General features: G+C 47.0%; 1 protein-coding gene across 2 annotated transcripts; it reads right to left on the bottom strand.

The window, feature by feature from the left end:
* Positions 1-3,358: 3,358 nt before the first annotated feature.
* Positions 3,359-11,275, bottom strand: LOC114602804 (methylenetetrahydrofolate reductase (NADPH)-like). 2 transcript variants are annotated; one of them, XM_077923026.1, is made up of 4 exons: positions 11,075-11,275; positions 7,531-7,632; positions 6,071-6,190; positions 3,359-3,997 (listed from the first exon to the last, which is right to left on the bottom strand). In XM_077923026.1, the coding sequence occupies exons 1-4, from the start codon at positions 11,204-11,206 to the stop codon at positions 3,800-3,802; spliced, it is 552 nt and encodes a 183-aa protein (XP_077779152.1). In that variant the 5' UTR covers positions 11,207-11,275; the 3' UTR covers positions 3,359-3,799. The 2 variants fall into 2 exon arrangements, with proteins under 2 accessions (XP_077779152.1, XP_077779153.1); XM_077923027.1 differs by lacking the exon at positions 7,531-7,632 and having other exon boundaries at positions 11,075-11,274.
* Positions 11,276-12,956: the final 1,681 nt, after the last annotated feature.

Genomic DNA, 12,956 nt, shown 5'->3' with positions numbered 1-12,956 from the left:
CCATTCCCACACACTGATAATTACCAGGGTGGTAATCAGTGGTTAGTCCATTATACAAGAACCAAAGATTGGGGTCCTTGATCAGCCAGCCAGAACAGATGGATCCCTGTCCGGTGAAGTTGACTGTATATTGGGGAAAGTATGGATACAGATCGGAGGATGTGGTGTTGCTTTGGTAAGAGGCGTTGAAGCAACTCCACAACCAAAACTTAGCAGTGCACTGTGTGTAATTTCCCAGCCAACCTTTATGTTGGTGGTGCTGGACATGCGGCCAACCTTTCCAGGTTGCTTCAGGTTAAGAACGGACCTCCAGAATGAATTAAGTACTTAACCCAAGGTACCACTGTAATGGAATTTATATACCCCCCCTATACCCCAGGGTCTCAGGGGAGTTCACAGAATAAAATCAAGATATAAAACCATAAAAGACATAATAAAAACAAAAACCCAATAGCCCCCCTCAAAAAGAAAAAAACCACTTAAAAAGGGGATAGGACGCAAATCAGATCAACCAAAGCCTTGGTTAAAAAGGAACGTGATTAGGAGTATGCACAATTCTAGTCCAGGGATCAGCAAACTTTTTCAGAAGGGGGCCAGTCCACTGTCCCTCAGACCTTGTGGGGGGCCTGACTATATTTTGGGAAAAAATACGAACGAATTCCTATGCCCCACAAATAACCCAGAGATGCATTTTAAATAAAAGGACACATTCAACTCATGTAAAAACACGCTGGTTCCCGGACCGTCCGTGGGCCGGATTGAGAAGGCGATTGGGCTGGATCCGGCCCCCGGATCTTAGTTTGCCTACCCATGTTCTAGTCCTTCTTTGATACCCCAAGATTCCAGAGTACTGATTCTAGTCAATAACCCAAGATTCTAGTCCAAACTTTGTGTCATAAATTCATCCCCAGCGGCAGCTGAAGAAGACAGCTTAAGGACATAAAGTGGCCTGGATGAGGCCCATCTAGTCCAGCACCCTGTTTTCACAGTGGGAAGCCCCCAGGCAGCTTGACTCCTGTGGTTTCCAGCAACAGGTAATTGCTTCTCCCAAAGAATGCTGGGAACTGTAGTTTCCTAAGGGGTGCTGGGGATTGCAGATGGTAAGGGTTATGTATGTACTGAAGTTCTCACCCTGGGCCAGCAGGGGGATACTGTAGATAGTTTTCACTCAGGTCCACATATGGGATTGAGAGTGACATTCAGTGATTGGATAGTTACAGAGAGTGTTTATATTTTATTTTCGGTTTTTTCCCTTGCCAAATATATTTAGAAATACATTTTAGCCATGTGTTGAAACAATCTGTCTAGCCAATCACCGGAATCAATTGAAACAGAATAACATTCTTGGCAATACAGTTATCTTTATAGTCGACACTACCTAGTAGTGAAAGATCCATTCTGCTCCAAATTTGCAAATTTGATATCTTCTCGAAAAGACCCTGATGTTGGGAAAGATGGAGGGCACAAGGAGAAGGGGACGACAGAGGACGAGATGGTTGGACAGTGTTCTCAAAGCTACCAGCATGAGTTTGACCAAGCTGCGGGAGGCAGTGGAAGACAGGAGTGCCTGGCGTGCTCTGGTCCAGGGGGTCACAAAGAGTCAGACATGACTAAACAACAACAATATCTTCCCAGGTTTTCAAATAATTATCTTTAAACAAATTTATATTGTTTGCTGTTGCCCATACACCTAAATACTTAACCCATGGCTGTGATGGCAGCCTACATTTAAAGCATGGGCTTCACCCCAAAAATTCTGGGAACAGTAGTTTAAGGGTGCTAGGAATCATAGATGCATGTGGGGTAAACTTCTGTTTTTGGGATTCTTTTGGGGTAGCTTTTGGGACTTTTTTGTTCAGAGGAAAAGTGAGGAAGAGAGGCCACATTGATAGAAGCTTATAAAACAATGCACAGTTCGGAGGAGGTGGAAAGAGAAGTTTTTCTCCTCCTCTCACAACATCATGGTCATCTAGCGAAGCTGAATGTGGGAAGAGTCAGGGCAGAGATAAAGAAATGCTTTTTCACACAGCTGTGGAACCGTTAAACTATGGAACTCACTGCCACAGGAGGCAGTGACGGCCACCAACTTGGATGGCTTTAAGAGAGGACCAGACAGATACATGGAGGAGAAAGCTATTGATGACTTAACCACCATTCTGGCAATGCTTTGCTTCCACGGTCAAAGGCAGTCAGTCATGCTTCTCAAAGCCGGTCACTGGGAACTAGAGGAAGGAAGTGGACTTGTGCCCTGGTCTTATTTGTGCGCTTAAGCAAGACAAAGGAGATAGTGTTGGACTTTCGGAGGAAGAGAGAACTAGCCCCGCTGTACATTGGGGAGGGGAGGGCTGTATGGAGAGAGTCTCTTCCTTTAAATTCCTGGGAGTTTATCTCAGTGAAGACCTTACTTGGAAAATCAATACAACCCAGCTGGTTAAGAAGGCCCAACTTCATCTCCTCAGTGCATTGCGAAAGAACAATGTCAATCAACATTTGATTGTCCTTTCATACTGCAACATAGTGTGGTACACTGGTTTGACATCAACTGATAGGAGGTGCCTACAGAGGGTGGTGAATACAGCACTAGATAAACTGCTTCTGGTGCAACAGGACACCGTGATGGACCCAAAAATCAGGCAAAGTCGTGCTGAAGTCACGTTTCCATCTGGCATGTTGGTTCAAAAAGGCACCCAAACATTGACGTCAATCCTCAGGAACTCTTGTATTATCTCAAGATGCCGCTGAACCTGTGCCCCCGAACAGGCCTAAGCCATGCAAAAGTGATTCTTCTGTCCACCATCTTGTTGCAAAATGCTGCCCAGCTTTCCAACAGCTTAAAAAAGTGTGCCCCCACTCCCTCCAGGAACCCCTAATGTAGAGTTTGGCAACAATATCACAAGAAACTATGCCCCCAAATGGGTAGAGTCATGCCGGTGTCATGCTTTGTTCCGCCATCTTGATTCAAAATGGCGCCCGGCGCCCATATGTTTCTGCCCCACAAGTCCCAATGGACACCAGCCACGGGTGATTTTTTTTTGGGGGGGGACCATGTTACCATAACTCCCTGCATTCACCATGCTGTGCCCCCAGCCACACTGCTACAACGTGAGTCCCTAGTAAGTCCCAAGCTCTCCCTCCCGTTCTTTTTTAAAAGGCAAGTCAACGTAGGCATCAACTACATTTTATTTCATTTCGATTTCACTTCTCTCCTTCCCTTTACAAGCATTTTAAATACTTCCCCCTCCCCTGCAAGAGAAAACGAGAAGACGCAGGAAGAAGACCACGATCCTGCGACTTTATAATAAAATAAAAACAAAATAAATAGCCGGCTCCCCAGAGGAGGGCAGTTGCGTCGCAGGCGGCTGTGCTCATCCTGATTTTCTGCAACACCCGTTCTGAACTAGAGGCTTGTGAAGCCATCAGTCCCATTGATCAGAGGGTGCGCACTGAAGCAGCAGCTGAAAGCTTTCTTTTTTAGAGTGCAACCCAGAAACATGGGGGTGGGCCAGACAGAGATTTGGGGTTGGGGTGGGGATAAGGATTTCTAGCTGCCATTAGTATAAGGGGAAAAGGGATTGTAATAACCCAAGAAGGGCTCAAAAACATCCTCAGAGTCTTTTGGATCAGAAGGGAGATGTGCCTGTCTTAACCGGCCTCCCGCTTTGAAGGCAATGGGGGGAAATTCAGCCAACGGCGCCCCCTAGAGGAGTGTCTGGGCCACTGTGGTTCCAACCTCGCATCCCTAAGGTTTTTGACTGTGCTGCCAGCCAAATCTGGGAGGCTGCGTGCCTTTTCTCAACTTTCAAGGTTCCGCCGGACAGTTCAAGAGCGTGTGCACGTCTTCCAAGACCTGCCAGAGGCAGCTGTCCAGGGGGAAGTCGTTGTCCACCAAGTTGACCAGGTAATAGTTGTCGTGCATGTACTGGAGGATCATGCGAGAGGGGGACTCCTCTTCGTACAGCTTGGCCCACTGCTCAATCCACAGGGCAAAGGCCTCATCCTGTCCGAGGGGGGCAGAGAGAGAGAAGCAGGTCACACTTAAAAACAATTTGAGGTGGGGGTGGGAGTGCAGGAGGAACTATGGGAAACGAATTATTATGATTATTATTTATTGAATTTATAATTTATATACCGCCCTATACCCGGGGATCTCAGGTTGGTCCACAGAATAAAATCAAGATATAAAATCACAAAATACATAATAAAAAAACGAAACATTTTAAAAGGGCCTAGGATGCAAATCGGATCAACCAAAGGCCTGCACTAAAAAGGAACGTTTCTGCTTGGCACCTAAAGGTGGATAATTATAGCAAAGTGGGTAAAAATAGAAACAAACCAAAAAAGTTGGGGGAAGTCTTTGAGAATTTGAGATGTATGTAATGAACAAAAATGAAAAATTAATATTTTTATTTTTTAAAAAAAATGAAGGCCCCAGGCGAACTTGCCTGGGGAGAGCATTCCATGGATGGGGAGCCACTGCAGTAAAGGCCCCGTTCTCGTGTTGCGACCCTCCAGACCTCTCAAGGAGGAGGCACACGAAGGAGGGTCTCGGAGGATGATCTCAGGGAATGAGCGTCTGGAAGAGGCTGCATTATGCAGACTCAGACTTATCGGCGCAACTCGCTCAGTGTTGCCTGCTCTGGCCAGCAGTGGCTCTCCAGGGCTTCAGGCTGGGTTCTCCCCCAGTTCTACCCGGAGATGCCAGAGACTGAACTCGGGGCATTCTGCGTGCAAAGCAGATCCCCTTGCGCTGAGCTACAGGCAGAAGAAGCTGCCTTAGACAGAGCCAGACTATTTGGTCTGTCACGCTCAGCACTGCCTCTACTAACTGGCAGCAGCTCTCCAGTGTTGCATAAACAGGGACATTTGCCAGCTCTACCTGGAGGTGCTGAGAAATGAACCTGAGCCCCTCCTGCACCCAAAGCATATGCTCTACCCCTGAGCTATGGCCCTTAGCATTCAGAAAAGGCCCCTGCTTAGCCAATGTGACTAGATGTGACCATATGAACCTACCCTGACCCTGAGATCATCTTCTGAGGCTCTCCTTTGTGCGCCTCCTCCTTGAGAGGTCCAGAGGGTGGCAACACGAGAACGGGGCCTTCTCTGCAGTGGCTCCCTGTCTGTGGAATGCTCTCCCCAGGGAAGTTCGCCTGGCGCCTTCATTACACACCTTCCAGTGCCAGGCAAAAATGTTCCTTTTTAACCAGGCCTTTGGCTGATCTGTTTAATATCCTATACTAAGGTTACCAGATTTTTTTCAATGAATCTGGGGACACTTTTCAATTTCAATAGGAATGATACGATTTTGTCAGGGGACTGATTTGTAAATCTGGGGACTGTCCACAGGAAAACGGGGACGTCTGGTAACCTTATCCTATACCCTTTTAAAATGTGGCTCTTTTCTGAGTAGGGTATTATTGGGTTGTTGTTTTTATTCTGATTATATTTGTCTGTGAACCACCCTGAGACCTCCAGGTATAGGGCGGTATATAAACTCAATCAATCAATCAATCATCATTATCAGGGGTCAGCAAACTTTTTCAGCAGGGGGCCGGTCTACTGTCCCTGAAACTTTTTGGGGGGCTGGACTATATTTTTTTGGGGGGGGGGAATGAATGAATTCCTATGCCCCACAAATAACCTAGATGCATTTTAAAGAAAAGGACACATTCTACTCATGTAAAAACACACTGATTCCTGGACCATCCATGGGCCAGATTTAGAAGGCAATTGGGCCGGATCCGGCCCCCGGGCCTTAGTTTGCCTATCCTCCACCACTATCATCATCGATGGGCCACTGCTCTGATCCAGCGGGTTCTTATGTTCTTATGACTTGATACAGACCTATGAGTTCACTGAACCTGTGCAGGCAAAAGTGGAGGTTCTACCCCCAAGTTGTTATTAGAGGAGCAGAGGTACCCCGGTACCACAAGTTCTAGGGAATAGTAATTGGCACCTTGTACTTCTGTTCACATACATTTTCCACGGAAATGTACCAAAGCCCCAGATCTGTACCAACAGGCTAAGAGTTTCCTGGGTGTTTGGGGAAGGCAGGGAACAATAACCCTCTTACCTTCCAGTACATGAAGCTAACCGGGTCTACAACCGTCGGCTGAATGATCTCTCTGCCGGGGAAGATGCCCCACGTTACAGCATTGGGTTGCATTTCATGCGCGTTGGTGATGTTCTCACCCTACCGACGGGAAACAGGAGGTTGTTTAGAAGGAAGAGAGGGAAACAGCTGCATCACGGTTTTGTATACACCTGTTAACTTGCTGCCAGGCCTGTACAGATCTCAAGACACGGGTGGCGCTGTGGTCTAAACCATTGAGCCTCTTGGGCTTGCCGATCAGAAGGTCAGCGGTTCGAATCCCCGCCACGGGGTGAGCTCCCGTTGCTCGGGCCCAGCTCCTGCCAACCTAGCAGTTCGAAAGCACCCCAGTGCAAGTAGATAAATAGGTACTGCTGCGGCGGGAAGGTAAACGGCGTTTCTGTGCGCTCTGGTTTCCGTCACGGTGTCCCGTTGCGCCAGTAGCGGTTTAGTCCTGCAGGCCACATGACCCGGAAAGCTGTCTGCGGACAAATACCGGCTCCCTCGGCCTGAAAGCGAGATGAGCTCCGCAACCCCATAGTCGCCTTTGACTGGACTTAACCATCCACGGGTCCTTTACCTTTTTTCTTTTTCTTTTTTATAGATCTCAGGCCCAACTGAACAGGCCTCGGTCCAGTATACCTGAAGGAGCATCTCCACCTCCATTGTTCTGCCTGGACACTGAGGTCCAGCGCCAAGGGCCTTCTGGCGGTTCCCTTGCAATGAGAAGCCAAGTTACAGGGAACCAGGCAGAGGGCCTTCTCGGTAGTGGCACCCTCCCTGTGAAACACCCTCCCGCCAGATGTCAAAGAGGAAAAAAACTACCAAACTTTTAGAAGACATCTGAAGGCAGCCCTGTTTAGGGAAGCTTTTAATGTTTAATAGGTTATTGTATTTTAGTGTTCTGTTGGAAGCCGCCCGGAGTGGCTGGGGAAACCCAGCCAGATGGGTGGTGTATAAATAATAAATTATTATTATTATTATTATTATTATTCCTCCCTGCATCCAGAAAACTCCTCCAGGGAACGATATGCTCAGCTGATCAGATTCTCTGGCTAAACAGGAGGCATTGAAACTGGGCCACAAGGAGGAGCCATGAACCCAATGCCAATTGTCCTAGCAGAGGCTGAACAGTTCTCAAAATATTCTCCAGAGATCACAAGCAGAGGGTTTGCTCCCCACATACGCTCTCAGTCCAAGCATCCCAAGTTTCCACGGAAACGTTTTCACTGCCAGCCTACCAGAGGAAGGACCAGTGTCAGATTAAACCCTGTGGAGGCTCCTAGGCAGTCAGAATCTCGCAGGCCCCCTCACAAATTATCTCCCAATTTTCTTTCAAGATCAAATCAATATTATTTTGATCCGTTGTTGAGGGGCCCCTAGGCTCGTAGGCCAGTGCCCAGTCTGTCTGTTTGGTAATCTGGCACTGAGGCAGGACGCACCTTGACATTGACAATGTGGTAATTCACTCGCTGGCCGTAGTTCTTCAACACTGTTTGGAGGGCTCTGACATTCTCGCTGGAGGTGAAGAACTCCAGGTAAGCCTGGAAGGAGTCGAGAGAGGAGATGTTGACACCAAAGAATCCCAGCAATGGCACAATTTAAATGTTTAAATTAACTTGGGGGGGGGGAGCAGAGGTTTTTCTATTAGGAATTGTAGGTGCCGATATTCCAAGGGAGCAGAAAATACTTTTTATGTATGCGACGACAGCCACCCGGTTGTTACTGGCCCAGAGATGGAAAGAAGACAAAGTCCCTAATAGGGAACCCAGAACAATGGTGCGCAAGGCCTTATATAGACATTTTAAATTCCCTGCCCTGTCACTCAAGACTACCCGTCCATACATCATACCTACATCACAGAAAAGGCGGTCTACAACAGAAATTTGAATGCTGTTGTTTTTCCTGTCTGCCAGGTTATCTGATAATGCCTTATCTGATTGCCTTTCCTGGTAGTCTGGCCATTCCTTTGAGATGGTGATTTCTCAATTCATGAGACAATGGGAAGGCTCCCTCAACCCCTCCCTCCTTGCAGAGAAAACATTTGGTCAGTTTGGGAGTCAAAATGGTTTCAGGTCGGTCTTCCTGTGCTGATCTATGTATGTGCTTGGTTGGTACATTTATGAACATTTCTTATATATATAGGACCTTAATGGTTGGTACATTTATGAACATTTCTTATATATATAAGACCTTAAATTTTACTATTGCAATAGTACTGCTTGGCTGACCCTTTATTGGTCTGTGATTGTGTTAAATCAATTTTGCTCTACTTCAGTGTTTCTGCTACCATGTGGAGCAGAGCAGCTTAGAAACAGCAACGCCAGTTGCCTCTCTGAAGAAAAAGACCCTCCTCCCCACCCCACCCCCCAGTTCACATTGGGATTAGCTTTGGGGCACTGAGCAAAAGTCTCACTTGACCTTAATCTTATTTGGATTAAGAGAGAAGGGAGACGGTACCCAAAAAAATAATAATTGAAGAGGTTGATCCAAAACCTGGATATTATTAGGAATGCTTTTTTTGTTTCAACGGAAAGGTAAACTAGATCAGTGTTTCCCAACCTTGGGCCTCGAGCTGTTTTGAACTACAATTCCCATCATCCCTGACCACTGGTCTTGCTAGCTAGGGATGATGGGAGTTGTAGTCCAAAAACAGCTGGAGGCCCAAGGATGGGAAACACTGAACTAGATAGACTGGGTTTCTCATTGTGGTCAGAGTTTTAAAAAAGGGGGGGAAAGGGGTGTGTGGCGAAGATCAAGAGGCTGCTTTCGAAAGCAAGACAAATAATACAAGCGCTCTGGGGGCTCACTGGGAGGGGAGCAATTTCGCAGCGGGGGTCCCCGTTTAATGGGGGCCGGTGACACAGCGCCCCATGGGGTCATAATGAGAGCTTTTGAAATCCGCAGCCCTGCATCCTTTTGTCTCGCAAGTGGCAGATCTGCTAGCCCCCTGCTAGCATTGCTTAATCACCCCACCGCTTGCTTTGTAGCCAGCTGGCGCTGAGGATCACAGCTCCCCCCACGATATACTCGCTCATTGTAAGGGGCTTGTCACACACACACCCCGCCCTGTCCCCACACGTCAATATTTCTGAGGCGGGGAATCTTTCTTTTTTTTTCTTTTTTCTTTTTTATAAATTTTTTATTGAAATTTCTTATAACAGAATAGAAAATAGAAAAAAGAAAAGACAAAGAAAAAAGAAATAATATACAGAATACAACATACAGACAAAACCAAGCTTCTAAAACACATCGTTGTATCACCACTCATATCCCTTTTAGACTTCCTTCAGCGTTACTGATCATCATTCGTTGCTGTCCTTTTGATACGCACTCCTTTTTTTTTTTTGCCTATTGCCGATTGTTCTTCCCTACCTCCCAATCTCTGTTTGGCAATATTTAGTATTTAATTACAAAGCCTCTTTAAATCCCGCCAGCGTTATTTTTACCCCATAGTTGCTTTCCAGATAACACACGAATTTCTCCCAGTCTTTAATAAATTTTTGATCTTTAGTGTGTCTAATTTTCCCTGTTAGTCTATCCAGCTCAGCGTATTCTATCAATTTTGTTCTCCACTCCTCTACCGTCGGGATCTCCTCCGACTTCCATTTCTGAGCTAACACGATTCTAGCAGCTGTCACCGCATACTGGAGGAGTTTCTGGTCTTTTCTCCTAACATCCTTCCCTATAATACCTAATAGGAATGTTTCCGGTTTTTTCACAAAGGTATACTTCAGCATCTTTTTCAGCTCGTTATATACCTCCTCCCAAAAGCTTCTAACCTTACCACATTCCCACCACTGGTGGAAGAAAGTCCCTTCTTTTGATTTACACTTCCAGCATTTGTTATCCACTTTATACATCTTTGCCAATTTAGTAGGAGAGAGGTACCATCTATAAAACATGAGGCGGGGAATCTTTCTTTCCCTCTACTGCTTCTGACACCTGCCGGCACCGAGCGGCCAGCCTTCTTTGATTTAGCCGGCCTTGGCTACGCCCTGCCACTTGAGAATTGCTTGGGCCAAGTTACAGCTACAGATCAACTTTTCAAGCTAAAGGACGAGGGGACGAGCCACAGCCCAGTGGCAGAACACCTGCCTGGCATGCAGAAGGCCTCGGGGACCAGGTTGAACCCTCCACATTTCCAGGTCTGCCTGGGAGAGAGTCTGGTCTGAAACGTCAGAGAGCTGCTACCAGTCCATATGGATGAGACCGAGCTGGACAGAGCAATGGCTTGACTAAGCAGAACACAGTTTCCTATGTTCCTGTGTCTAAAGAGAAGGGTTGAAAGGACCTGTTGATGACATTTTACCATTGCACTGTGGAGAGTGTATTATGGTCTGTGTGTGTGGTTTGGGAGCTGCACGGTCAGGCGAAAAACAATGCTGTCCAGGGTTGTAAAGACTGCGGGGAGAATAATTGGGTGCACTCTTCCCACCTTGGATCAATTCTATTCTTCCAGGTGCCATAAGAAAGCGGCAGAGAGAGTGCAGGATAGTGCGCTACCCGGAAATGATCTCTTTCAGCTTCTGCCTTCTGGAAGAAGGTACAGGGTTATAAAGACTAGGACTAGCCGCCTGAACACTTCCAAGTTTTCGGCGTTTGAGAACCAAGGTGTTTGAGAACCAAGGTACCACTCTATATGACTTCATGTTAAAAGACAACTAACTTCCTGTGTTCCTATCCCTACTGAGCGATGTATACCATTTTCTGAAACCGGACCCTGAACAGCAGCCTATAAACATGTCAAACAAATCTACCTTCCTAATTTGCCATAGCACACGACTTGGAATCGCAGAACTGTGGAGTGGAAGGGACCCCAGAGGTCATCCAGCCTGACCCCTGGAAGTGCCTAAAGCTTTGCCACGAAAGGCAGTGTGGTTCTTCCTTTCACACAAAAATTGATCTTATGCAAGAGGACAGAACTGCTTGGACTGAGAGATGGAAGGGAAGGAGAGAAGAGCATAATGTCCCCAGCCATGTTACCTTTTGGAAGACGTAGCCTCCGTCGGGACCCCAGCCCACAATCGGGTCGGTGGAGGGCTTGCCGTTGATGTTCGGCTGGGAATTGATGGTCAGGATCCCTCTCCTGTTCACCTTGGCCAGCTCTTCTTTCATAAGGTTGGTCTCGGGCGCCAGAGGTTCATCGTTCCAAGGCAGGCAGGTCACCTATGGGGGGGGGGGGGGAAGAGAGAAAAACTATCAATATTTTGGAAAGGGGAGAGGGCAGGTTGGGTGTGCACACAAATGCACAGCTTTGTCCCATGTTTCCAAATCCCCTTAAATTTTAAAATTCCTTCCCCCTGTTATACCTCAAGCAGACACACACATGTGTTAACCACAACAATAATTTATTTGTACAGTGATACCTCAGGTTAAGTACTTAATTTGTTCTGGAGGTCCGTTCTTAACCTGAAACTGTTCTTAACCTGAGGTACCACTTTAGCTAATGGGGACTCCCGCTGCCTCCGTGCGATTTCTGTTCTCCTCCTGAAGCAAAGTTCTTAACCTGAGGTACTATTTCTGGGTTAGCGGAGTCTGTAACCTGAAGCGTCCGTAACCTGAAGCGTCTGTAACCCGAGGTACCACTGTACTCTGCCCATCTGACTGTGTTGCCCCAGCCACTCTGAGCAGCTTCCAACATATATTAAAAGCATTATTATTATTTATTGAATTTATATACCGCCCTATACCCAGGGGTCTCAGGGCGATTCACAGAAAAAAATCAAGATATAAAACCACAAAATTAAAAATAAAAACAACCACCCAATAGTCCTCCCCTCCAAAAAACAAAAACCCCACACCTTTTAAAAGGGCATAGGATGTAAATCAAATCAACCAAAGGCTTGGTTTAAAAGGAACTTTTTTGCCTGGCACCTAAAGGTGTGTAATGAAGGCGCCAGGCAAACTTCCCTGGGGAGAGCATTCCATAGACGGGGAGCCACTGCAGAGAAGGCCCTGTTCTCGTGTTGCCACCCTCTGGACCTCTCGAGGAGGAGGCACACAAAAGAGGACAAAATAAAACATTAAAAAGCTTCTCCATACGGGGCTGCCTTCAGGTGTCTAGTTACTCATCTCCTTGACATTTTCAAAGTTCCTTCAAGCACCTTTTACTGTGGGGCTGCAGTTCAGCAGTAGAGAAGGGCCTGCTCAGCATCCATAAGGGCCCTGGGTTCAATTCCTGGCATCTCCAGGTAGGGCTGGGACTAGGAGAGCCATTGCTGCCAGTCAGTGCAGGCAATACTGAGCTAGATGGGACCAAAGTTCAGACTTGGTATAAAGCAGTTGGTTCCTACAATTTACAGCCGAGGAGCAGAAAGCAATGCCTGAAACAAGACCATCCAAGTGTCCCTATTTTCCAGGGGCATTTATGGATCTACAGAAGCCGCCCTGGTTTCTGATTTGATTCCAGAATGTCCCCCTTTTAGAGAGTCCCTATTTTCATCAGAAGAAGGCTGATCGCTGAAGAATTGATGCTTTTGAATTCTGGTGCTGGAGGAGACTCTTGAGAGTCCCATGGACTGCAAGAAGATCAAACCGATCCATTCTTCAGGAAATCAGCCCTGAGTGCTCACTGGAAGGACAGATCGTGAAGCTGAGACTCCAAGACTTTGGCCACCTCATGAGAAGAGAAGACTTCCTGGAAAAGACCCTGATGTTGGCAAAGATGGAGGGCACAAGGAGAAGGGGATGACAGAGGACGAGACGGTTGGACAGTGTTCTCAAAGCTACCAGCATGAGTTTGACCAAACTGCAGGAGGCAGTGGAGGACAGGAGTGCCTGGCGTGCTCTGGTCCATGGGGTCACGAAGAGTCGGACACGACTAAACGACTAAACAACAACAAAGCACTGTAATGGAATACTGAAT

This window comes from Podarcis muralis, unplaced genomic scaffold (assembly GCF_964188315.1).
Source record: "Podarcis muralis unplaced genomic scaffold, rPodMur119.hap1.1 HAP1_SCAFFOLD_88, whole genome shotgun sequence".
Taxonomy (NCBI): Eukaryota; Metazoa; Chordata; class Lepidosauria; order Squamata; family Lacertidae; genus Podarcis; species Podarcis muralis.
This window is presented reverse-complemented; position numbering and strand designations above follow the sequence as displayed.

Bases quoted from the DNA above. Each gene is read 5' to 3' on its own strand.
- LOC114602804 (XM_077923026.1), bottom strand. From the start codon at position 11,206: ATGAAAGAAGAGCTGGCCAAGGTGAACAGGAGAGGGATCCTGACCATC. The intron at 7,633-11,074 runs GTAACATGGCTG...GACTCCTTCCAG, and splicing joins GAGGCTACGTCTTCCAAAAG to GCTTACCTGGAGTTCTTCAC. The intron at 3,998-6,070 runs GTAAGAGGGTTA...CCCCTCGGACAG, and splicing joins TTAGCTTCATGTACTGGAAG to GATGAGGCCTTTGCCCTGTG.